Consider the following 25723-nt stretch of genomic DNA (forward strand, 5'->3'; position numbering starts at 1 on the left):
CTGACAAACATTTCTCCTGGACACATGTTGGCGGGGAGCAAACAGCAATGGCACACCCAACCCTCGAGCATAGGACCTTGCCCCGCCGATATTGGCAGGATAAGGAGAAGGCCTAACATGTAGCGAGCTATGAACACACTTAATTTTCCTTTTCCTGTGACCCGCTGAAACTATGCCCAAACAAGCCCAGGTCCACTTGTTAACTCCAGAGTAGAAGATTTAACGATGAAGTTCACAGAAGAAGAGTAATTCGCCCCAAATGACCGAACAAGGTCATGCGGAATTTCGGGTCCCAGAGTTACACTGGATAAAAGAACATGCAGTAACGTAACACCAGAGTAAAAATATAAAGTTTCCATTTTTTTTTTTTTTATTTTCCTTGTGCGCTGTTCCACTGTATACATGCAACCAAATACTTTCGCATATTAAAAGAAAACTGTATATACATATAGATGATACATACTGAAAACAGTGACGTCATATAAAGATATTGCGTTTTGTGAATTGTGACAAAGAAATTACATCCATTTGGTAAAATTTATTAATCAAAAACATTCTTATCACCACTTTGTTGCACATGTAAAGAAATCCCACACCCTTTAGCCCCAAAGGAACAATTAAAAAAAACCCAAAAAATCAACCAGGGGGAAAAAAAAGGCATTTGAACAAAATAGGTCATGGGTTCTTTTTCTTCTTATTATTTACAAGTCTTGTAAAACACCGTTCCTGTATGAAATATACATTCAGATATTCTCAACAGCAAATTACCTCAACGATAGAACACCGTATCCTTTGTAAACTGATATAGAATTTTAAATATTTTCCTTTTTTTTCTCTTTTTTTTTTAATTGCATTTTTTCACGCTTTGGTTCCTGCAGGGAAATATATATATTTATAGATATTTAAAATAAGTCCAAACAACTCTCCATTCTTTGCATATGTCGACTGGGCGACAAAGTAGAGCTCATGACATTTAAAGTAGACAACAACAAAATTACCATATTTACATTGTTTGGCTTCTGTTTAAACTCCTCACTAGTCACCTTTAAACGAACATGCAATAGAGTTATTTTAATGATCCAATGTTAGTGCATTGCACAACTCCAAGTTTCAATTAAGTGTTGTGTGGTATTTGCTAAACTGTCGTTCTCCACAGGTATTTCCTGAAGAAAGTTTGTGAGCCAGAAGCCAGAAGGTTAGTTTCCTTTATGGAGTTGTTTCTGTTAAAATGCTGAAATTCACACTTTTTTGCCGATTTATTTTTAGTATTTGTGTATGATTTGTCTCCAAAAAGATGGCAACGCATAGTCTGTTGTCATAAATAAAACAAGAGCTAATTAAATTTTTCTAATTTTATTTTTAGTGATTGTTTCTTTACGATATATGGCGAATTTATACCTGATCTTTTAAAGTAAATAATTAAGTCTTTCATTTAGGTCTTTTTTTCCCTCGCCCCCATAGCTTCCCACACCCCCAAAGGAAACTCTATTATAACCATCACTACACCATAGTACAGCTATTCGCGGTTGGCCCCGGGAAAGTGTAGACATGACATCCCCCCTTCCTTTAATTCTCTGTGTGTGTGCGTGTCCGTCCTTCAATTCTTATTTCAAACCCATGAGCAATGGAACACTGCCTCTAACCCAGATATTTTTCTAAGGAAGAGCAAAAGATTATTTCACAGAGTTTATATTCTGCAGTGGTCCTGGTTTGGTGAGCCCGACCTGGCAATCTCCAGACAGCTGCTCCACAGCAGCACAGGGGCGAGAAAGGGCCGAGGGTGGGCGAGTCCGGGGATGGAGGAGGACCGTCCCCGCCTGTGCCTGCCGAAAGCGGTGGCAGGGTGAGCCGCAGTGCCTGGAAAGGTAAGAGGTATGGATTTTGCACTCAGAGGTGGCGTGCACGTTTAGAAATGGATCCCATGTGTGTCAAAATCAAATCGATTCCAGTTGATATGTAAATATATATATATATAAAATTATCATCGCAGTTCCAGAGTAGGTTTACATGTGTGTAAAACCTTAGATTCTTCTAGTCCCGTCAGATACACACCTCCTTCCTCCACGTAACCCCGTGGCTTGACCTTGTCAAGGGCGAAATCTGAATTTAATCTCATCTTGAAAAACGCTATGAGTTTTAAAGTAGCGGATTAGCTGAGTAATATTGTAATCGGTCCCTGTTAATTTTTTTTTCTTTCATTCTTCTGTTCTGAAACCATATTTTGACTTGACGGTCGGTCAGATTGAGCATTCGGGAGAGCTGGAGGCGTTTCTCTTTGTTTATGTAGACACTGAAGAAGAATTCCCTTTCTAACTCTCTAATCTGGTATTTGGTGTAAGGGCATCTCTTTTTACGCGTACGTTGTCCACCTGTGGAGCGAAAAAATGCAGAAACATTTGAGACCCGGCGGTGGCCGGCGGCGGGGGCTGAGAAGGGATGGGGAGACTCTCCGGCAAAGCACGTTAACATGCAAAAGACGCGTTTTGCCCGCTCCGAGGTCGGCGTTGGTAGGTCCGGGGCTTGGCGCCAGCCCTCTGCCTTGGCGGGTGCGTGCAGCCGGGCCCGGGACCCGCCGGCACACCCCGGCTCCTGCAGCGCCGCGGCCCCGGGCAGCGTGCAGGGCGAAACCCCCGCCGAGACGCGGGGATCCGTCCTCGCTTCCTCCGCGGGGAGGGCAGCTGGAGGAAAGAGTGGTGGCGGGGGGTTCTTGCGGATTTCACGAGCCGGAGGAAAGCCTTTGTAGGCTGCTCCGCCGGGCGCCACCGCGCACGCGGAGCTGCCCAGGGAGCAGCCATCACCTGGCTGCCTGCAGCGGGCAGCGCTGCAGCGGGCGGGGGGGCCCGCGTCCAACCCTCCCCGAGCCCGTACTCGCTTGGGTCTCGCCCTCGTTCCCTGGCCTAATCCTATCTCTACGTCCCGAGCAGAGGAAAAGCCCCTAAACCCAAGGCTGAGGCGTCTCCTTCTCCCCCTAGCCGGCTATTTTCAGGCACGCTCTCCACCGCATCGAGGTATTCTCCTCTCGATTAGCCATTACGGTTTTAAAGTTCATTAAGCAGAATATAAAAGGTTTCAAGGTTCAGGAGCTCTTTACATTAAACGTAGCTGCTATCCCTTTAAAAACTTCCTTTTCTGGTACAGTTCATTGTCGAGGTATTTTTTTCCCCCGGCCGTATACTAGCTTTGCCTTTTAAAAAGCCCACATAAAAAAATCAGACTTTGACAGATTGAATAACAATTGTAAGTAACAAACTGTTGGACAGAAGGCAACACGTAATTGCCTCAGTGCCTTAGTAAAATGGCTTCCTTTAGACAAAAAGGCCAGCTTTAGGTTAATTTGCTTCTTTTAATATATTGCTACAGTTCAGGCGGCTACTTTATCTGTTAAACGCTATTCTAGTGCAATCGTTAAAACGGCGAAGGCTTTGAATTCAGCTCCTAACAAGACTTCTGGTGCAACACATGGCTTTTATAAAATCACTGGATTACACTGATATCAAAGGAGTCAGGATCTCCTTTTTTTGCCGAATTTACAGGCACAGAACTAACGTTATTATATTTTCAAGAGCTGACCACGGAACTCTTTTTTTATTATTATTTTTCTTTAAAAAGCAGAAAAAAAGAAAAAAGGAGCAAAAAAAAGAAAAAAAAATTTTTAGGCATCCATTGCCCGGTGGGTATTTCACGGCCAATTTCAGCACTAAACACGTGATCTCGCCTTTTATAACAAAGTTTTGTTGGGGGAAATCTAAAGGCCCTTCATAAACCTTATATGCTTATAAAACAGCATATAAAAATTTAACAGCGGCGGTGCGCTAGGTTTCAAGCTGCCTTTCCTAAAAGCGCTCCGGCGCTGCCTTTATACGTACTGGAACTGCCGGATTTCTCCTCATTGTTGCCGGAAGATGACTCGGGGCTGCTGCTGCTCTCCGGCCGCCTCCTCCTCTCCTTCTCCGCCGCCGTCGCCGCCGCCCTGCTGCAGCCGCCCTCCGAACTTGAAGTTGCCGCCGCCGCCGCCCCGGCGGCCGCGGGCGCCTTCTCGCCACTCTTGTCTACCGGGTAGTCCGCCGAGGCCAGGTTTTCCGCCGTGCCATAAGCCGTCTCGAAAAATTGGTCGAAAGCCTGGGGCAGGACCCCGTTCCTGCCCACCGTGCTATAGAAATTGGAGGAGACGTTGGTGCTGGGGTGGTAGACGTTAGCTGTGTTTTTGCCGAACATCTCGCCCATGCTAGCAGTGTTGGTGGCAGGCAGGCAGTCTCTGTGCATGATCTCCTCTGCGGAGTAGCAGTGGGGCAGATTGTTCCTGGGGTGCCATTTACTGGAGGGATCAATGGCATATTCCCTGAAGGTAACTTCTCTCACAGGTTGGACCTGGGGTAGGTTGGAGGAGTAGGAGTATGTCATAGGGCGAGAAGACGGGGTTTGGGGCAAAAAAGAAGGGAGGCTGGAAAAATCAGGACCCGAGACGTAGTAAGTACAACTTGGCAAATACATGTTAGAGGAACAAGGAACACGCTCATCAAAATCCATCATTAGGGCTACCTCGGCTTCTCCGCATTAGCTGAGCTTAACATGATTCTCTAACGCAGCTGCCCCTTTGAAGCGGATCCGTGAAGTAAGAGATGGGGAGACGTAGGCTGACGTGGAGAGCTCTCCCGGCGGCGGCAGGGAGGTGCGGTCACGTGGCCCGACGTTGACATTGACGAGCGGCGGGCCCGGGCCCCGCTCCCTTTGTGGCCGTCGCGGGGGAAAGCAACAGCTCGTCGCCAGCGCCCAGGGGCGAGCCGAGCGCAGGTTGGCCGGGGGGGAGCCCTGGGGGACACACAGCCGCCCTGCCACTGCCCCAGACTTAGCCGCCCGGTCCCTGGCACCCTCTGGCTCTGGAGCAGAGAGGCTTATCAATTCCCCTCAGGGTTAGGTGAGACCTTTCTGTTTGTTTGTGGGCTTGCTGGGGCGTTCGGCGGCTCGCTGGCAGGCTACGAGGAGGGCACCGTAGAGATGGGCGCACGCTTTCTTCTGGAAAGCTGCTTCCGAGGAGGAAACGCTCCTGAAGAAAACGTCTTTTTTTTTTTTTTCTTTTTTTCTTTTTTTTGTTTGGTTTTTTTTTTTTTTTTGGTTTGGTTTGGTTTGGGCTTTCCCTCCTCCCCCCTAAAAGAGAAAAAAGCCCTCACCATTAAGGGTTTTTTCTGGAAACCTTACTAGGAAGAATGTGCCAGGGTCAAGTCTTTACTGATTTTCATGGTGAATAGATTACATGCTTGCATTCATGTTCACTTCCGAAGCGCTTAGTGTCTTCCTTCCCTTACTTACATATTAACCTCAAATACCCCGCGCGGCTTCAGCCAAGCTTTACTGGAGGTAGTTAACAATGTCGGGTTCCCAGGACGCAGGTTTCCCTTCCTTACCCCCTCTAAATCGTCCCTTGCCTCATTCGCAACGCCAGAAAGCCAGCAAGCCCTTTAAAGTGCAGACCACGGAGCTAAAGACCGTTTGCTGATCTCTCCGCCTCAACACTGCAGCTAAATGTTTGGAAAACCAGTGGATATTTGGCTACCCCGGCTTGACAAATACTCCGAGTTTAATTGCCAGAAGCCTAGTTAAAATTATTTGACATACTGTTAACCTGTAGGAACAAACTCGCCGTACCGAGATACTTTCCTTTTAGCTTTGTGTCGTCGCTGAAGGCTGAGACCCAGGGAGACCTATTTTAAAAACCTGGTTAAACTTTTACTATTGTTGCATGAAAGGGATGATATAGAAAGCGGATTGTACAGGGCAGAGAATAAAAAGTGCTTTTCTGCCAATAAAAATGCACACCCCACCGAATGAGCAGAGCCAAAGAAAACAGAGAAATACGCCAAAGAATACAGCACCTTTTGAGGCACGGACATCCCTAAGCTCTCGGAAAAAATATTTTTTTGCTATTCTGATGCTCGATTTCAGAAAAGAAATATTTGAATTCCGGCTGGATTTCATCAAAATAGAAAAGCAGAATGGCAAAAGGCTATTGTGAAGTCGGTACTCTTAGGAAACTAGACGTAGTTCAAGATCCGTGCCCCCGTGGACTTGGGAGGGTAGTGAAAGGGAAACGAAAATGTTAGGGAAATAATATTTGGATTTTCCCCCCTCTTCCTCTGCAGTGCTGTGGAAGTATTTATACATCCGGAGAAAGTTCTCTAGTAAATTCTGGAGATCTTCGGTATTTAAATGTCAACATCGATTTGTTTATTTATTGCTTAGCTTATCGTAACCGACCCAATAACAAATCTAATCATGTTGTGCAGAGAGAAAATATTCTCATTATGTATTTCCCCTACATTATAGTTAACTATTGCGTTTGAATTCAAGCTGTAAATTCAATATTATCAAGTAATTACTTTGTAGTGGAGTAAACTAATTTATTAGCATTAATGTTTATATGCCTTTTTCTTATTTTACAAGGGTTACCGTTCACAAATCAAATGCTCTGGACGTATCCCTGTAATGAACTCTTTATTTTGGTTTGCTGCAAGAACTTCTTATGCTTACCGCACGTCTGTGAGCTGAACTTGAAATTAATGAATTAATCTTCCAGCTTGACATATTTGCTAGAAAGTGGATGGAAAGAGATTGCATGTCGTCAAAATTGCTAGCAGAAGACTGCAATGTCGTTTAGGGATTGTAAAAAGGTTGGGGGGCTTTCCTTCTCTCTCCCTCTCTTTTGTTTTCTTTTCTTTTTTTTTTCCTTTCTTTTTTTTTTTTTTTTTTTACTTGAGGTGGGGAGGGGTATGCAAGAGCTCTGGTTGGCTTTTTCCTTGACGCTATAATTTTGCTCGCTTTTACTTTCCTCCTAGGTGCTTTACGGGGGGTGGTCGTGGTGGTGGTGGTGGGTGGAGTGGGTTGGGGGGTCGGAAGCCCTCTTTTGGTGTCCGAACATTGGTTATTTTCCCTGTATACCCGCACCGTTCAGTTCCGTCGATGAAAAACCTCTCCCCACACCCTGCACACACGCAGACACTCCTCCGTTCGAACAAAAAGGAATGTATAAGGATTTCAGTGACTTTGAGATAACAAAGGCGCCACCATTGCCGAGCCTCGCCCCGCCTCTGTGTGATGGCAAACAAATTCTTGCACTTGTATTAGGGCTTTTAAGGCTATAATTGAACACGGCGCGTCTAGGGGAACCGAAAACAGTTCTAGACTGACCTGCGGTTTTATAGCACTTTGGCAGTCAACTTCAGCTTGTGTCAGAGCAGACATGACAGAGCTGCCCAACACTTAATCGCGGGACGCCACCTCCTCGGACTCACTGCAGCCGCCCTCTTGCATTTCAATAAATTTCAAACCTTGGGGCTAGAAATGGGGAGCAGAGCTGGCACAGGTTTGTATGGGGCTCTTTGCCGCTCCTCTCTGCAGCCGGGGCTACGGCGCCGTGCGAGGCTCCGCCGTGCCAGAGGTCGGGGCTGCCTCTGCGAAACAAAGGCAAATTAAGGCAAGAAGGGCGAGAAGGCAACTGGAAATAGGAGTGTGTGTGCGTGGGTGTGCGTGTGTCTGGGCATATATGTGCTTGCACAGCATGCACACGTGCAGCCCCGATGCCTGCTTTTGAATCGCTCGAGCTCTCTCCCCCACCTCTCCAAACCAAGCAGCCTATTTCTTCAAGCGGGTTTGTAACGCAGGGGGACCCCAAAATGCCTCCGGGTGCCGCCTGCACAACAAGGGGGAAGGGTGATGCGGAAAACCGAGGGGGGCACAGTTCGTCTGGGAGCGAGTAGACACCCAAGGCATAGGCTGTTCTCTGCTTTATTTGCTGTTAAGTGAAACAAGAGATAATGTACGCTTAAAGTCCCGGAATGTGTGGGTAATTGCAGGCAGCCCGCTGTTAAGTTGCTGTGTTCAGCACAATTATCAATGTTGATTATTTGGTCTAATGTTGAATTGCTCTTTTAATACAGTAATTGGGACTTCCGCGTTGAGGAATGGGGAAAACCGAGCCTTCCCCTCGCTAACCTCACTGAGAACAACATAAACAAAGCCAGGCATTTCGTTTGGAGAAGCAAAATGCATTCGTTACGCCTTCCCATGTATTTCGACCGGATTAGAGAGGGTAAAACCGCTCTGAATTTGGAACCTCTGCTGCAAGACGGTTTTGCAAAGGAGAAGCGTGGCCAAGAGGTGGGGAGACTGTTACCCATAGCTAAGCTAAACAAAGGGAGGAGAAAAAGTTACATCTCTTCTTTGGAGCAATATAAACAGAACTAGGACGCTTCGATAGTCTAGCTCTTACATATACAGATGGCGTGCAAAGGAAAGTGTTTAACTCACTACTTCTTCTTCAAAAGGTCAAGTTCTATTGTATCTAAATTGTCTTTTTGTACCGGGCTTTGCTTGAAAAATATTTGAAGCCAACCATTTACCTTGCCAGCAGGGTGGGTGCCTCTAATTAACAGGAGAAACGTGTGCTAGAAGGAATTTGCGTCAAGAGGAGCTAATTAAAATATTACAGGATTGCTGGCTTCAGTCTCTGCTGCTTCTCTCTCACAGGGAGGATGGTGGGTGTTAGGACTCGGGAATTAGGACAGTGTTTTGTGAAATTGAGGGTTGATTACAGTCTACAAAGGCTTATTAGAAAAACGCAGCATTAGGGAATTTGAAATGTTGCTGCCAAGGAAAAGCACACCGTCTTCCTACCTTTACCAGTGCAAGTAGGGACACAAGGCGATAATTCGTCGCAAAATTTGCCAGGAATGCAGCTTTAGAAAAGCCTAGTGATTATTTGGATTTTAAATACCTCGGGCTCAGAAATTCTCAGAAATTCTCAAAAGGCGTTTCTTTTCTGTTTGCCGTTTCGTCTGCTATGGAAAGGAGCTATGCATACACTTCTTTTTATTTTTTTTTTTTTAAACTAAATATGCTTCCATAAGATTGCAATAGAATGAGGTGCTACAATAGCTAGCTAAAAATTTTAAATAATAGGTGATTTTAATTATATATATATTTGTTAAAGGGTATATATCGGTGAGATGGAAGCCCCGTACTGTGACAACGGACAGCTACTTATTGTCCAAAACGTGAAACGGTGTGGTTGTGATTTTGCTAGGAAATTGCAGAATACATTTAAAGAGAACGAGAAAATGTAAACAGAATTTAAGTCAATGTAATTCTTACTTTTTTTTTTTTTTTAACCACATTACATTATTTTAGAGGCTTGAACACCTCAAAAGGCTGCACTCATCTGGGCTAGAATACGTTAGATTATTTTTTAATATCACTAGCAAAACCCTTTCCTTTCCTCCGTCACCCTCTGTGCCTTTTTCAGTTGCTGAAATTAAGAAGGTGGTTGTTTTTTTCCTATCAAGCCTCCCGTCTAGTTTGAATATCAGGATTAAACGGCTACGGACCTACAGATGCATACCCGTTGTTGGCGACCAATCATAATATTTTGCATCCCTTTGCGCTGATGAACATCCGAGGGCTCTCTGGTAGCTGCAAGAAGCTGAAATATTGCGGGCTTTTTTTTCAGGAGAGGAAGCTACTTCCAGATAGATAACTTCATGTTTTCGGCAGCTATTCTCTTGCTCTCTAGCAGACAAACGATTTGTTGTTCTGACAGCCTCCCGGCGCCTTCCCAACGCGCGGGGAGTCTCTCACGATGTTGTGTCTCCTCACCCCCCTGTTCCCCAGCCCTGAGCTCCCAGGTCCCGGGGCGCTGAACCCCTCTAAACTGTTTATATTTACTGCTCGGAGCCTGCTCCTGAAAGACAATGCTGGCAATAAGACGGACATAAGAAGATCTTTTCTCAGACCAACTAGTATATCAAAAATTGATTGACTGACGATGCTTCTATAAATGTCTCTTTTTCTCCCCTTGAACACCCTCGGAGGCTTTCCTGGCACATGAAAACATACACACAGTCGCTCATTTTCCCCGTCTATCCAGATACAGGTGTAAGAGGCTTCTAGCAAATTTAGTCTGCGGGAGAGGGGTGTCTAGAGCCATCGGAGGGCTCTAAACTGGTGCGAAAGAAAATTTCCTTCGTTATAATGCACCAGTACAGAAAAGGAGACACTTTCCACCGACTCCCACCCAGACCCACAAAGCACCGTGTGGTTAGCACCGTTTGTAGTAAGTAGGTACCAATCCCCTTTCGTGTCAGCGTATTCTATGAAGAATTAAGCACAGCGATTTAGGGGAACATCCCCAGTGGTCCCTTGAAAGCGAGGTGCTAGTAATCGACAGTTATCCCTGCGGACGGCCATATCCCAGGCGATGTTCCCATGCAAAGTTCACCCGCAACCGGGAGTGCCGCTTTACTCTATACATTAAAAAAAAAAAAAAAAAAAAAAAAAGGAAAAAAAAGGAAAAAAAGTCCACCAAAACATTCCCATGTCGACTTACATTTGAAAGTATTGCTAGAATCGATGCCTTGAACTTGACCTTAGATTTGTTAATCCAGGAAATACATTCAGTGAGAAGAAGAAGAAGAAAATCCTATCATGTTGCCTCTGGCAAACGAGCATTTTCTGCCTACCAATTCGGGATATAAACAACGCACAAGAGCTGTGAGATATATAATGTGCCCTCTAGATTAAGCGCAGAACACTACAGAAAGTGAAATGCCTCAACGCCGAGCCGAGCCTGTCATAGTCAGACTGTTTCTGAGATGCTGAGAGCCACACTATGCCACAGAAATTCACGTCAAGGTAATTGACTGGGATTCTAAGCTAAATTGAATTTTATAGGATATAAGGTTCTCTCTAATGCACATTAAATTTTAACAATGATTTATAAAGGTATTCCAATTTTTTATTTAATTATTTTGCCCAACTCGCCAAGAAACACATCAGATTTTACTGTACCACTGCTAACTTTATAGGAGAGCCTTATTCACATATCGTGAACTAAAGACATTTCTTCATCAATGGTTGTTTTAGGGGGCGGGTACAGGAAGTATCGCTATACCGAGACTGTCAAATCAACGACTTCAAAGCTCCAACTTCATATTTTGATGGACTCTCAGAATTGTATTATAATTAAGGTACCTGTACTTGTGTAACATTTACAGGAAGCCATTTGTACAACATGAGTTTAAAGTACGTGCTGCACTTTAGGATGCAATCATATGCCCATGTACAGCTCAGCCAGCTGGTAAGGATCGTTTCTTGTCTCTTCTCTCATATGTAAAGCAAAGATACCCATTAAAAGAGCTCTTCCTCTAAGCCTAATATGGCTGCTCTTGCCTATGCCGGGGTGGAAGCCCGCTCACTGTCCCGCTTGTTTCCCTTTCCCGACGTTTCAACAAATGCTGATACTAATATCACATCTTCCAGAAATCGAGGTGCATAAGCATGACAGATCCACACCGCAGAACCCGGGGGAATTTGGGTAAAACATCCCGAATGGGACCAGGCAATGTGTGGGGGTTACTCGTTCTTTCTCTTTCGGTTTTATTTACCCATCAAGAGTTCATACAGCACGGTATTTAGAAATCCTCACATATTTAAATGTAAACCAGCTACTAGGTGGAGACGAAACTCATCCAAGATTGCTTTGTATTAAAAAAAACCACCTCTTTTTTTTTCTTTCTTTTCTTTTTTTACTTTTTACTTTTTTTTTTTTTTTTTTTTTTTTTTTTTTTTTTTTTGCCTACCCGAAGGCATCTCGAAAGCTAAAGCCAGGTTTGAAATAACCCGATCTTCCATTACTCCTCACCCAAGCCAATTACATAGGTCGTTTTATATGATCAGGAATAAATGAAAGCAATTTGCTTAGTGCGTTCAAATCAAGGCGATTACGACGAAATTCAGATTAATTAAAACTGACAGGTTACAATGCCCGGCTGACATTTTTCTCTCTAGATACGCACAAACAATGGCGAAAAGCAGACAGGTTAAACATCCTTCCCCGTATTTCTTCCACACACAGCCATCCACCCTCCTCCCTGGCACTTGAATGATTAAAATGATTTCAGAGGCAAGTACACGGGAATAAAACAACCGGGGATAAAAACCAGGAGACACTTTTCCATGCAGCCTGACCCAGCTCTGCAATACAGCACGGCGCTGCACAAAGCCAAACAACCAGCAGCTCTAAGCTCTATCTGCAAGTTTGCCCTGACCCCAGCCTCTCCTGGCGCACCTTCCTGCCAAGAGCCCTCTTTGTTTCCCACCTATGCTAGAACGGAAAGCAGCATCCCTGGGAAAGGTGGAGCCGGCACCCAAGCTAGGAGAAACAGTCTTACTTTTCTCAAGCGGCTCTTCGGCTCTACCAGCATCAGCTCAGGCAGCCCCCTTCCCCCAGGTCCCCGCAGGAGAAGCGGCACTTCGGCCTCACACACCGTGGGAGAAAGGGAGTGGGGTGGGTGGGTGGGCTGGAGGGGAGAGCAGGGGCCTGGGAAACTCTCCACAAAGGCTTCCCGAATGACTTTGCTCCAGTCATGCAGGGGGCTTTTTGCGAGGGTACCGGGTGGGTGTTTGCTGTTGGCTTGTTTGCTTCGTTCACCACCGAGCAGGGGGAGAGGAGAAACATTGAGCCGCTTCCAGGAAGAGCACGAAAATCTTACCCCAGCATCCAGAAGTCTCTCTCCTTTGCAAGAATATATCCCCACGGAGACTGACAGTTAGGGTCCCGCGCTGGGCTGTAGATCTCCAGATCAGTGAGGATGGATTGCATATTTTTTGGTTTCCTCTCTTACAGATTAAATATACACGGTCCACCAAACATTCCTTCTCGATTTTTCAGTGTCTTGGGTTGCTGTTGATTTTGGGGGTTTATATATTTTTTTTGTTCTAGTTGGTTTGCCTTTAGATGGAGAGAAATCTAGCCACTGGGGCACATTGTCCTTCCTGCCAGCTTCAGGCAAAATGCGGCGATATCACAGGCTAATGACGATTATTGCTGTTATTATTACTACTACTATTATAGCTATTTATTTTGTCCTCTCTCTCTCTCTTCTCCCCCGCCCTCTCTGTCTCTCCCCCTCTCTCTGTTTCTCTCCTGGTCCCTTAGGATTTCCGATGGCGATTTGCACACAAGGTGATTGCAGGAGGCTAAAATGCTGTCTAATTCCACGGATTCCCGTCGCACGAGTAAGAGAAATGGAGAAAAAAAAAAAAAAAAAAAAGAAAGAAGTCCCCGAGTTTTTGATCACGAGACACCCGGCCGTTCCTCCCCAGTACACCCCGGGTCACAGTACAGTAATGACCGTGGGTTGTGCGTTGTAGGACTTGACCTTTCCTACGTAGAAGAGGGCGCTTTACGCTAAGGGGAGGGAAGGGAGGGGAAGCGGCGGGAGGAAGAGAGATGCTCTCTTTGGGGATGTTTAATCACAGTTCAGATCTAGGAATGGGCAAAGCTTCTGCCTTGCAGTACGCCATGTTGAAGCTACTCACTGGAGAAAAAAAAAATATTCTTTTTGGGGGTGCGGGGGCGGGAAGGAGGCCGAAGGGAGGAGGGAGGAGGATAGACTTAATGAACGCTAGCATTTCGTACCCTAGTTCATGAATCAACTGCATTCAAGGGGGAGGGGGCCCAGGGGGCAGGGAAAGGCTCACGGCGTGGCCAGAACACCCGCGGCCGGACCCCTGCAGAAGCGGCCGGGGCGCATGGGCCTGTCCCGGCACCCACCGCCCCACATTGCCCCCGGCCCGGGCGGAAAACCACCCCCTGGTTCCCTCCCCTTCTTCTTTTTGGACTCCTTTACCGGCCGAGAACATGCAAGGACATCTCTTCAAGTCCTCATGAAAGTGCATTGAAACGCATCTAAATGCTATGAATGGCGACAAACGGCCTTTTAGCGCCTGCCAATATTTTTTTTTTGTATTAAACGCTGTCTTGATTTTATTGCTAATGCTGCCCACGGAGAATGCTGAAATGCACCAGGAATGGGGTTCTATTTAGGCCGTAGATATTTTTTAAATAGCTTTAATTTATAGGCTAAAGGACGAGATTCTCACCCGTTCTCTAAGAATTATATACGTATATATATAGAGATACACATATAAAGTTGTTCTAGAAGCAATGGGCGATTTTCTGAATATTTCAATATTGCGGACCACATTTTTTTCCTTTTTGCTTTAGAGGCCATTCCGGATTTTTTAGACGGGAATCTTTCTGAGCAAAAGGCAGTGGGAAAAAAAAAAAAAAAAAAAAAAAAAAAGAGATAGCTTTAGAGTTATACTTGTTCTTTTTCGGAAATATGCTCCTGTCAAGGTTTATTTCCCATAGCAAACCACCTTTGCTACTGCCAAGTGCTCTAGGCGGGGATAGATTAAATACCAGATTATTCACTGGGTGGGAAAAAGTAAAACATTTGTTATACCTGTCTGTCTGCATCAAAGACATAAGGACACTTTCTGCCCATGGGAAAACGGAGGGACCCACGACGCCAAGAATTAGGCGATTATAAACTAACATTTCCAGACATTGGGAATTATAATTAACATCTCTGAATCCAAGACTGAAAGTGAACTACGTGGAGATTGAAGTGAAACCGATTTTTTTTTTTTTGTCTTTAATTATATTGTGCGTTTTACACAAAGAAGGAACTGCTACTCTGATATTAGTGTTCCAATAAATACAATAAATATACAGCAATAACTTGCTCCCTCTGTCTTTCGCAGCTCTCTTCATATCTGTTAAAATATTATACCTAACCTTTGATTCAAGAGAAGCTGAGAAAATAAAGACTGTACTATGTTTACGTAAGTTTTGTTTTCTAATTTTGTGTTTGTTTTCCTTCCAAATCCTTCTTCCGGCGCATTTTCTTAACGTTTGCAAATTAAACTCCTTGCACATGTAACTCTACACAGCAATCCAGGCACAGTAAGTTGCCCTCCACCATTTTAAAATATTCTCTGTAACGCGGGGAATACAAATAATAATTCTCTCTGAATCGTGTGCAAGGACGGACGTCGTGAATTAATGTATCGCGTTGCTTAATTATCTTCTTTGGTGATATATTCACTTGTAAAACATATTAGGGATGTATTTTAGGACTCTGGCGGCAGATTGGTGAGAGGGGAATATGTAGTACAACAGCAATTTGTACTTGAAAATGTATGTGCCAACAGCTTTTGGACGGCAAATGAAGGCAATAAATAACATGAACACACACACACACCTACATGCCCGCTCTCCCCCACGCTCCGAGGCCACATCTACCCGGCAAAGGGATGGAGGGATGGAGGTGCGGAGGCCTGCATGGCTGCAGCCGTGGGTGGGCAGACACGCGGGACGACCGAAGCGAGGGCGGGAGCGCACGCAAGGCCCGCGGAGAGGGAATCCTCCGTGACTCGGAAAACCGCAGACACCACCGTCTTGGTGCCCTGAGCCGCCGCACGGCCGCGGAGTGCTCAGCTCCCCTCACTTCCCTCTTCACTCTGCTCTGGAGAGCAAGGCACGGAGCTCCCTGTCTTTACTCACCTGACCCAGCCACTCTCGCCGCGGGATGTTTCTCGAGAGGCGCCTCGAGCCGTGCCCAACGAGGAGGCAGCGGCTCGGCGAGGAGCGGCCTCCCCGCGGGACCGGGCGCGAAGCCTCCGCCGCGGCACGCCCGAGGGTTTGGGAGAGACACCCCGGTGGGGTGGGGGGGCTCCGCCGCTGGCCTGGGATCCCGCGTCCCTGACGGGGACTCTCCGCTGCACGGCCCGGAAATATGACCTGTTCGTCCTGCTAAAGCCTACGAGAGTCTCGGAGACTCGACGCTGACTTACATGGTAGCAGGGGTCGGATCCAAAATGTTACCTTACTCCTGCCAGCGATTGCGAGTCAAATGCTCCCCTTTTTACCCTGTGAAATATATATGCGACTGAGCTATTTGAACAGTAGTGGGAATTTAAATTCGCTAATCCACAGTCAGTCTTGAAATGCTTAGCAGATTTGAACGGTAGGAACTTTCAGTATGAAAACAGAATCTTCAAATGCTAGCTCCGATTAAAAGTTACCTTAAAAAAAAAAAAAAATTACAGTTATACTAAAGTCGGCCATGTTCTCATTGTGGGTTTCTTTCAAGACGTCCCTGAATTATATCGCTCGAGGGCATGGTCTGAAAATAGAAGGTATTCTGACTAAGGTAGGCAGGATTCAGTCCTCTGTATCACCCCCAACTCCGACCTGCAGTACATATAATTTGCCGCGTCTCATGCAATAATTACACAGGCTGCGAAATTATACAGGTTGCGAAATACAACGGAATAAACAAAATTATTCACTCGGAACAAGAACAAGTGTAATTCACTAGTAGCCTTCTTCAGGTAATTTCTCTCCTTCAGGAGAAAGCGTCGCAAGGAGATGGTGGAAAGGCGGCTGTCCCGTGCCTGTAGCCGAGGCAGACAGCCCATGGACAGCAGGTAAGGCCAGTGGGAGACAGGTCCCCGGCGCCAGCCCACAGCACCAGGCCTCCGAGCAGGGTACAGGGCTTCCCGCAGCCACAACAGCTCCAGCACGGGAGTTTTCCGCCTGCTTCAAGCTCCGCTGAAATTGCCAGGCCGAGGGGCTACCGCAGAGGTCGTGGAGACTACCGGCTCCCCAGCGGCTTCCCTCGGCTGTGGACAGCCCAAGGCCCTGCTCGCCATGGACAGGGGGTGTTGCGCCCGTGGATCTTTGCCCGTGGTCCCTCGTAAGGGCCCGCAGGCCACTGGAAGGCCGGGTGCTTGTCACAGGGGGCCGACAGCCTGTCACCCCAAAGCACAACCAAACTGCGTGGTCTGGAAAGCGCCTGCCAATAATGTGACACTCCCAGGCTATTTTCGCAGCAGGACGGGATTTCTCGCTCAGAAATTCCCTGACCGGCCTCCGAAGGGATGCATCCGAAATTCCCACGCTCCGCGGCCGCGGGTTTCCCGCGGCCTGAGAAACCACAGCGCTTCGGAGCCCGAGAAACCACAGCGGTTCACAGTCCCTGAGCGGCCGCACACGGCGGGAAGGCTAAAATCCCGAACGTAGGGCAAAGCCCCCGACACGCAAGCCTCCTGGAAAATAAATCCTGCTCCGGCAGGTAGTTTTCATGTCAGTTATTGCACGAATGCGTTACAGTCAGATCTGAGGGACGGAAATCGCTCTGGACTGATCCCTGCAGAGGTGGGTCCTTTTGAATTTCAGAAATGTAAGGCTAGAAGCGCACAGCGAGCGCGGTATATGATACCCTCTAAATGTACCGTAAAGGTTCCCCGATAGTTCTAATTAGAGCTACAGACCACCGCAGGAGGCAGGCGGCTAAAGCAAACTTCTCTTTGTGCCCGACCAAAGTCGCCCGCCACTCGCTATCCGGGCCGGCCGGCGGCTCCTCGCACAGCACCAGGCATCCTTCAGGCGGGCACCGGCTGAGCACCGAGTGTCCGTCACCGCCAGAGAGAGAGAGAGAGAGAGAGAGAGCACGAGAAGCATAACCTGCTCCGCACTCTGCCTTGCAAGCCCAGACGCATTTGAGACAAATGTGCCCATTTCGGGCGGTGCCGGGCTCGGCGCGGGGCACGGGCAGGATGCTGCGCGGGCGCGGCCAGGTGCGGACGCGACCCGGTGCTGGCCACGAGGTGGCGCTGTCGGCCCGCGGATGCTGCCGGCGCCAGGAGCTGTCAAAAGTCAAGGTCACAAATCGGCTTTTTCCCCCTCAAGGTCAAGGTTTCGGGCCTTCCCCGTCCTGTCATCGCCACGCAGCCCCCCCACCTCCCCGTCGAGGCACCGGCATGCTGGGCAGCGTGCCCCCGTCCCAGGGGTCGGCCGCCGGCCTCCATTTCCCGGCGAGGGCTGTAGCGCTGCGCTCGTATCATCCTGCTCTTCCACCCCCCGGCCCCCAGTGCGGCTGCAAAACCACTGTTTAACATTACCGAAACATTTATAGTTTAGGAACGCTGGTTATCAGGCGTGCCTGCCCGCAGATAAACACCGCCAAGAAAAATAAAACAAAATCCACCATATATACACAAGCTACATACTAAAAGACAACAGTATTACAATTATAAGACTGGTACATTATACTTTTTCATGAAATGCACGTAGAAATGGAAAAATAAAGAGTATTTCTTTCAGATTTTATTACAGTGACTATTTTATTAACAGTATTAATACTACTATACTTCTACACGTCTTGGGTTTTCATTTTTTCAGTAGAAATATATAAAAAAAGGGTGCATAAGTACATTTTCACAGTGCGCTGATTTTTTTTATTTACAAGATAGCTTCTTATAGTGAATAAAAACAAAATAATGTGCTGGTTGAAATAACTGATTGGATTAAAAGGTGCTGTAAAAAGAATCCCTAAACATTCTACTGCGGCCTCATAACAGACAATAAACAAGGAGAAACGACTAATTACTTATAGATCAAATATAGATTACATAAATCAAAATACTTCTGGGAAAAAAATGTATTTCAGTTCAAAGTTCTTGGGTATTTTTTCCCAGGACATTTTTTTTCTACTGTAAAGAAATGCCAATGTTCAAATATTAAAAATTTCTGAGGACCTAGAATATTAATTCTTGAAGATTGTTTCAGGTTTAAAATAGGCAGAGTCCTTTAAAATGTATCTATTGTATGGTCTGTAGGAGAAAAAAATAAAATTAAAATCCCTAAACAAACAAAAAACCCCAGTTTAGATGACAAGAATTCATCTGTGGAAAATAAAAAATAAAACCGAAAGACATCTCCAAGCAAATATTTTCCTTTCTATCCTCACTAATTTGCGATGTTTAAATTTACTATCAAGATAGATCCTCCACAGAACTTTCCTTCATTACTGATGTCTCTGAAATCCTTATTCAGTACCTTCGACGTTTATTATTACTTTTGACAACAAATGCATTGCTTAAAAACATACAGTAATTGTAATTTTTTCACTATGGTTTACCTGAGCAGTCATTCAACATACAGTTTGGATTGCAATGGAAGAAAACCAGATCATGTGTCCACATCGACCTCCTCACGTTAACCAGCTCTCGCATCGTGGCCACGAAGGGTCTTCTTTCAAATAGTAAGGTCGTGGAAGTATTTACAAGTTTCTCAGAAAATCGTGTCTTAATTGAAAGTGTATCTCTCCGAGCTGGGCGTGTGGGCTTTACAGTCTGTCAGTGATACTGGCTGGCTGTTTGGGATTTCAGAACTGTCAGTTTTCACCATTTTGCTACAGCAATATTAAAAAAAAAAAAAAAAAAAAAAAAAAAAAAAAAAAGAGGAAGAAGAAAAAGAAAGAAAGGCTATAATTCCAAAGATACAGATCTCTTGTTCTGAAAGAAGAGGTTCATTGTCTTTTCGCTTTTTAATTATTATTAATAATTACTTTAATCTGAACACACACACAAAAAAAGTTCTGAAACTCTTGAATTGCTGCTTCTCCATTTTTAATCCATTAACTGGTAGTCTTCAATTTGTTGATCACTTTTTTCTCTTTGACCCTTCTGTTTTGGAACCAGATTGTGACCTGTCTCTCTGATAGATTTGTAGTCGCCGATATCCTCCTCCGCTTGTCTTTGGTTATGAATTTATTTGTAGCATATTCCCTTTCGAGTTCTTTTAACTGGACCTTTGTGTAAGGAACTCTTTTCTTTCTTCCACGTCTGTACGAGTTCGCATCCGAGGGATGAGAAACGACGTCTGGAACAGAAAAACCATGCAGGGAAGAGTTAGAAAATCGCTCGAACCAGTTAGGACATCTTCAAGTGGTACAAGGGTTAGGGTGCGAGCCCACTCGTCCTGCCCCGCTCTGGTTTAGCTACTAAAGCCCGGCTCAGCACTGGGGATTCCTCTTTCCTGGCCGCCGCAGACAGCTTTTAGGCAGGGAAAGGCTCACTTCTGTCAGACAGACAAATAATAACAATCCCTATGTAGCCTGGCCAGGGACTCTGGGAAGGATCGAGAAGGGCTGCAGGGATTTACCCAGCTTGCGTGCTTCATGGTCTATGGAAAATAATACCACAGACCTTCCCGCGGCCCGTTTCAGCTGTTTCCTCTCCCGGGGCCGGCGCCGGGGCCGGCCAGGCGAGGCGGGATGTGCCGTGCGCCGGCGGGGGGCAGGGGGCGGCACCGGTGCCGTTCCAGCGGCGCTGGGGCATGTGTGGACCGGGGCGGGATGGGACCGGGGAGAGCGGGCGGGATGGCGAAGGGTCGGCCCGGGGGGTTATCCCGGAGCCCTGCCGGCCGGATACCCGGGAGAGTCGAGCGGGGCAGGATGAAAAGAAGGGACAGGGAGAGCCATGCAGGTGTATTACCCGGGAGGGTCGATTTCCAGAGGTGAGGCGGCTGGCTCTGCTCCTTGGGGCAGTACACTTGCCCATTCCACCCGTTCGTGATGGCCCAAGGCTGGTAGCTGTCCATGGGGAGAAGGGGGTCGTGGCGCGGCTCGCCGGGGCCGCCGATGGCGGGCACCACGGGCATATCCAGATAACCGGGCACCGGCTGGTAGGGTCCGGTGGCGTAGCCCTGGTAAAAGGCGAACTCCTTGGCCCGCGACGTGAACTCCTCGCCGGAGACCGAGGTGTCCATGTACTTGTCGGCGAAGGTGGAGGCGGGCTGGGCGCAGGACTTGATAGCGTTGTGGTGGGTCATGCGACAGGGGTAGTAGCCGCTGCCGAAGTAGCCGTAGGGCAGCGCGGCGCCGGAGGAGCTCTGCACGGCGGCCGAGCAGGGGCTGCACTGCTTGACAGTGGGTTCGGCCATGCCGGCGGCGGGGGCCTCGCTGGAGGTGTAGGCGGCGGCGCTGGGGGCGGCCAGGGGCGCGGGGTGAGCCATCAGGTTGCGGCAGGGGTTGGCCGCCGCCGCCGCCGCGAAGTTGCTGCCGGCGTGAAACCCGTCCATGTTCTTATTGATCTCATCCAGGCTGTTGTCGTAGAGGAACATGACGGGCTCGATCCAGCGGGGGTGGAGGAGCACGGAGGCTGTCATAGCCCGCTCCGCATTGAGACTAGTGGCTCTTTTTTAAAAGCCCCAAAGACTGAAAAAAGAGATACTCAATCTCCGGGACTTGACCAGGGCTGACGCGCCAGCGTCGCGCCAGGCCGGTCCTCATTGGCCCGCCCGCCCCCACGTGATATGCAAAGCAGCTGATAAACATCTGAGGGAATAAAGTGGAGATAATTAAATAACGCAATCAGCGCGCGGGGCTGGGTCCCGGGCCGGGGCGCGGGTATGGGTGCGGGCACGGCGCGGTGCCGCCGCCGCGCGGGACGAGGGCGCCGGAGGGGGGCCGCCCGTCCCTCCTCCCTCCCTCCCTCCCTCTCTCCCTCCTTCCTCCCTCTGGCCCTCCCTCGCCACCGAGGCGTGAGCTTTTTGGCCCCGTTGTTGCCTCGGCGCACCCCCCGAGGTGCGGGGCTCCCCCTGGCACCCCGCCTGGTTTCTCCTTGCGCCGCTTTCCTTGAGCCCTCCCCGCCCCGAGCGCCGCGGAAACCCCGGAGGCCTCCCCTCGTCTTGGGGGGAAGATGAGCCGCACCCCTTCTACCCCCTTCCTCCGCCGGTCTGAGCCACCTCCTCTCTTTGGGGAGCCCTGGCGGGGCCCCGGCCGGGTGACGCGGAGAGCCCACCACAAGCTGAGGGAGGAGAATCGTTCCCCGGGCGCAACGCTGGGACACACATAAGGCTGCCGAAACGGAGCCTCCCGGGGTCTTTTTTTGGGTGTTTTCCTCCTTCCTTCCCTCCCGTCGAAAGCCCAAGACCTATCTCTCTCCTCTCGCCACAAAGTCTCAGAAGTCAGATAAGAGGAACAGACCTGGAAATCCCTATTTTATTTATTATTATCTTTTAGGAAGGGCTTGGGAAGCGGGAGAGTTAACTGGATATTCATCGCGATACCGCTGTGCTATTTGTTGCCGTAATAATAAAACTCTGGGCCTACGATTCGACTTGAATATTTCTCGGCTGTAAAATATCACGTCGGCTTGCATGGTGTGTGCACGGACCCACGGCGTTTTTTGTGTGCATGCATGTGCTGGGAAAACAAAATGGATTATCGGCTGAAAAACAATTTTTTTTGGAAGGCCGTACCACTTCGCAAGTGAATGCTAGAAAAAAAAAAACCCAAACAACTCCGTTCTCTTTTCGGGAATAATTTTTCATAGGGTGAAATAATTTCAATTTTTAATCCTTAACCGGCGCGGATGCTGTTCTCCCCCAAGCTTTTCGCGCACAACCTTGAACCCAGAACCCTCCATCACTGAGCTATCAATAAACTTGACCTAAAGGAACGTTCATCTCATCGTTAACAGCTCTCAGCCCTCACGCGTGTGCACAAAACAGCCACAAATACTCCCATCCTGAAAACTAATTTTTTTCTCCCAATTGCGTGTTGCTTTGTTTTGAGTCTGACAGCTCGGCGTATTTATTATCCTATTGTGCTTTCCATTGACGTTGTAGCATTGTTTTGCCCTCATGTCTACAAGCGCAGAGCAATCCCGGGACGTACATTGTTACCGAGCAGACTTTTCCTTGCCCAGCGCAGAGCTGCCAGCCATGAGAAATAGCTCTTTGGCGCCCAAGGATATTTTTTCAAGGTGCTTTTTCCGTGCTATGAGTTGGGATACCTGAAGTCTCTGTCACCCCCTTGCTAATTTGGCAGCATTTAGCCGCTTTTTTCCTTCATTGTAGCCAGTAAAGTGTTCCCATTTTAACTTCGCACACTCTTTTCCGCATTTTTCCTCATGGCCAAAAGCAAATATTTATTCCATGCATATTTTCCCTTTTCTTTCAGGCTCCAGTTTTGAAACCTGTGGATTCCCCCGGCCAAACATTGCTTGACTGTCATGAATCGGGTCGATTTGTTTCCCTCTGTTTTCTCGAGACTGCCTCTGAAAATCGCGTTGCAGGACGAGGGAGAAGAGGGAAGGGGAGGCAGCTCTGTGGGGCAGCGCTGTTTTACATACGGGTTAGACACGGCTAGAGGCCAAGGTCAAGTTGAAAGTTGCAGTCTAGCCAATGTGAGAACTGTCATTCACAGCCCGAAGATCTGTCTGATTTGTTAAAAAGCGGGTAGCCATGAGAACACTAATCTCTGCAGCTCCCTTCTATCCCCCCCCCAGCCCACCCCCACTCTCCGAACTCCCCTCTCCCTCAGCCGCAGAGAGTTTCTCGCTTATCTGCCTCGCTTTTCAAGCTCCTTTCCATAAGGAGGGAGAAGTCTTGTGAAACCGTAGCTTTCAGCCCCGGCGCTTTTCAGCCCCGGAGTAGTGTGTATGTGGGGTGTCAGGGAGGGGGGCAAGGGGGACCATCCGGTCTGCTGAGTTTTGGTGGTTGTTTTTTTTGTTTTGTTTACCCTCCTGGGGCTGTTCCAGCTTTGTGGGCTAAAAGAAGAAGGGAGATTAGATTAGAGAGCTGTATCTCTCCCTTCTCCTCATCTCTTACTCACTCTAGAGGTCTATTTAATAATTATGGAAGAAGGCCATGCTTTACACTGATCATAGGAGCAGTAACACAACAGTCCTCTTTCCCTGTTTGCTATGATGTGAGGAGGATTTCGGGAACGAGACTGTTTCCTCAATATAGGCAAAAATGACATCTGCAGGGTGCGTTTGCACCATCAGAAAAATAGTGTTGTCGGACACGGGACTCCACGCTTTGTTTTGCCTTCCTAATTTAGATGGCTTTTAATAAATTATTAACACCGAGAGAGGAGAAAAGCCTCGTCAACTATTTTTGATGCCCTCGATACCCAATTTTCAGCTATAATTTCTTCCTGCCTTAATGGGTATCTGCCATTAAGTTAGAAAGGAACCGTGAGGACTGAAGGCACCGGGCAGAACAGATGTTTGTCGAAAATCATGGACCCTGTAATGAACACCAGGGATAAAAATATTCCCGAGCCTACCCCCCTTGCCTTGAACATATACCATTCCCTACCACTTGTGGAGGAGCTTTTACTTTTCACAGTGTAAGTCTTGGGATGAGCTGGATAAATTAACCAAAACTAAGGAGTTTACTTGAAGCCACTGACTGATTTGAACGTCTTTGGAAAACGTACTTGATGATTAAATGCTTCCGTACATGCAACCGACAGACCAATCAAGGCTTCTTCCAAAATTTATTTTTTGTCTTTTTTCGTGTGAAATAATGTCAGGATATTGCACATACAAACGTGTGGTAGAACCATAGCATTTCCAAGAGAACCGATGCAAACCTCCGAACTGCTTTGCATTTATATGGAGTGTGAAACAACTTGGAGAGAAATGCATCTGTTGAATCGTTTCCTCTAAAACGAGTATTAATTCCTTGGGGAGCGGGATGATGAACAACCATGATCAGTAGGAGGATTTTAAAAGGTCCTGAATATTTTCGTAGGCAGGCAAGTTCTAACTGATGGTAGTTACCCATCGCGGTACACGGCCATGCTTATCTCAGGTATTACAAAATGCTTAAGTGGCATTTTTTTCCCTCGTTGCATCGAGAGTGGTCAGAAGTATTTCACCCACTTCGCAGGTGTAAGCAAGAGTGGAATTTGGCCCTTACAAGTGCTTTAAAGCAGGTCACTCTGTGTATTCCTGACGCCGCCAAGCTAAAGATAGTCTGGCCAGTGAGGACTGCAGCAATTTGGCCTTAAACGTGAAAATATAAATTATTTTTAAACCTCTCTATGTGATAGGAATATGGCCGCTCATATCGCCGCTCACTTCCAAAGAGAAGATTTCACCTAAGACTTATCTTAGAGAAACAAGAAGTCCTTTCAGTTGAAAGACAAGTTTTGAAAATACAGAGTTTGTCGGCTTAGTATCTAAAAAGCCTTTTTTTTTTCCCCCAGACCCGTCTTTGTGTGATAACGCACACGCGCACCCTCCGCAGCCCTGCCGCGGGAATGGCCGGCTGAGGGGAACGCTGATTTCTTGTAGGTTAATCACAACCTATGAATACAGAAAAAAAACCCCAAAACAACCCAACCCCAAACTGTTGCCCAAAGAAATCCACTCTTACTTTCCCATCCACTGCTTAGAGCTAATTAATAAGCATGAAGGGAAAAAATCGTGTCTGATTGTTTAAAATATGTTTGTCACGGAGTTAAATCCCTCTAAACCGGCTAAAATATCTTAGCTGATAATGGAAGAACTAGAGGGTGATCTTAGCCACTAATAATAATCTCCGTCTTGCAGAGCTCAGGATTCTTAGAAGAAGCGGGAGTAAAGTGATAGCAGGAGCAAGAGCCTTAATCGAATTTGATTTTCACGAGCAAATTAAATTTACCTGCCAGAAGAGTAATTTGGAGCAGTACTGTCACCGCTTGTTTCTTCCACAATTTCTAAAGCATCAAGGATTGAGATAAACATTCCTGAGTCCGTTTTAAATACACTTTGTGTTTCAGGATATTCATGTGTTTCTAATGGAAGTAAGCAGCTTTACGAGCGGGTTTCGCAGGACATCTTAACTCTCTCCCTCCCACTGCGTGCTAAGGGGGGTGCTGTGATAATTACAAAATAAGAAGAATTTGTAACAGCAAATGCAAAAGGAGAAGAGTTCGAGAAAATTTGCGAAGGCGTCCTAAAAATCCCCAGGTGCACACTAGATACGGACCTACCTATTTCAGTCGACCCAAACATTCAAACGGGACCTCCTATGAAAAAGGTGTGCTCGGAAACAATGTCACTGCTTTCACACGAAGTGTGGGACACGGTTAATGGAGCCAGGTCTCAGAAGATCGCTTCACTCAGTGGTTTTTTGGGGTTTGGTGTTTTGTTGTGTTTTTGTGGGGGGTTTTTTGTTATTGTTGTTGTTTTTTGTGGGTGGTTTTTTTTTCGTATTTCAGCTTCAGAAAACACGCTGGCGGTATTTCATGTGATTAGA

At 47.2% G+C, this 25723-nt stretch overlaps 2 protein-coding genes and 1 long non-coding RNA gene across 3 annotated transcripts; 1 reads left to right on the plus strand and 2 right to left on the minus strand.

Annotated features, from left to right (window-relative positions):
- Positions 1-366: 366 nt before the first annotated feature.
- Positions 367-5067, minus strand: HOXA11 (homeobox A11). The gene is made up of 2 exons (XM_069007181.1): positions 3867-5067; positions 367-2369 (listed from the first exon to the last, which is right to left on the minus strand). The coding sequence occupies exons 1-2, from the start codon at positions 4528-4530 to the stop codon at positions 2137-2139; spliced, it is 897 nt and encodes a 298-aa protein (XP_068863282.1). The 5' UTR covers positions 4531-5067; the 3' UTR covers positions 367-2136.
- A 5722-nt stretch (positions 5068-10789) lies between these two features.
- On the plus strand, positions 10790-14683 carry LOC138106501 (uncharacterized). Its single transcript, XR_011149008.1, has 2 exons — positions 10790-11125; positions 12986-14683. It is a non-coding gene; the product is annotated as an uncharacterized lncRNA (long non-coding RNA).
- A 4627-nt stretch (positions 14684-19310) lies between these two features.
- On the minus strand, positions 19311-20851 carry HOXA13 (homeobox A13). The gene is made up of 2 exons (XM_069005815.1): positions 20179-20851; positions 19311-19564 (listed from the first exon to the last, which is right to left on the minus strand). The coding sequence occupies exons 1-2, from the start codon at positions 20849-20851 to the stop codon at positions 19320-19322; spliced, it is 918 nt and encodes a 305-aa protein (XP_068861916.1). The 3' UTR covers positions 19311-19319.
- Positions 20852-25723: the final 4872 nt, after the last annotated feature.

This window comes from Aphelocoma coerulescens, chromosome 2 (genome assembly GCF_041296385.1).
Source record: "Aphelocoma coerulescens isolate FSJ_1873_10779 chromosome 2, UR_Acoe_1.0, whole genome shotgun sequence".
In the NCBI taxonomy this organism is placed as follows: Eukaryota; Metazoa; Chordata; class Aves; order Passeriformes; family Corvidae; genus Aphelocoma; species Aphelocoma coerulescens.

What these genes read in the sequence shown, in the direction of transcription:
- HOXA11 (XM_069007181.1), bottom strand. Translation starts at nt 4,530, where the DNA reads ATGATGGATTTTGATGAGCGTGTTCCTTGTTCCTCTAACATGTATTTG. An exon ending in GGAGAAATCCGGCAGTTCCA is followed by an intron (nt 2,370 to 3,866) that starts GTACGTATAAAG and finishes TTCGCTCCACAG; the next exon opens with GTGGACAACGTACGCGTAAA.
- HOXA13 (XM_069005815.1), bottom strand. Translation starts at nt 20,851, where the DNA reads ATGACAGCCTCCGTGCTCCTCCACCCCCGCTGGATCGAGCCCGTCATG. An exon ending in CTGGAAATCGACCCTCCCGG is followed by an intron (nt 19,565 to 20,178) that starts GTAATACACCTG and finishes TTTCTGTTCCAG; the next exon opens with ACGTCGTTTCTCATCCCTCG.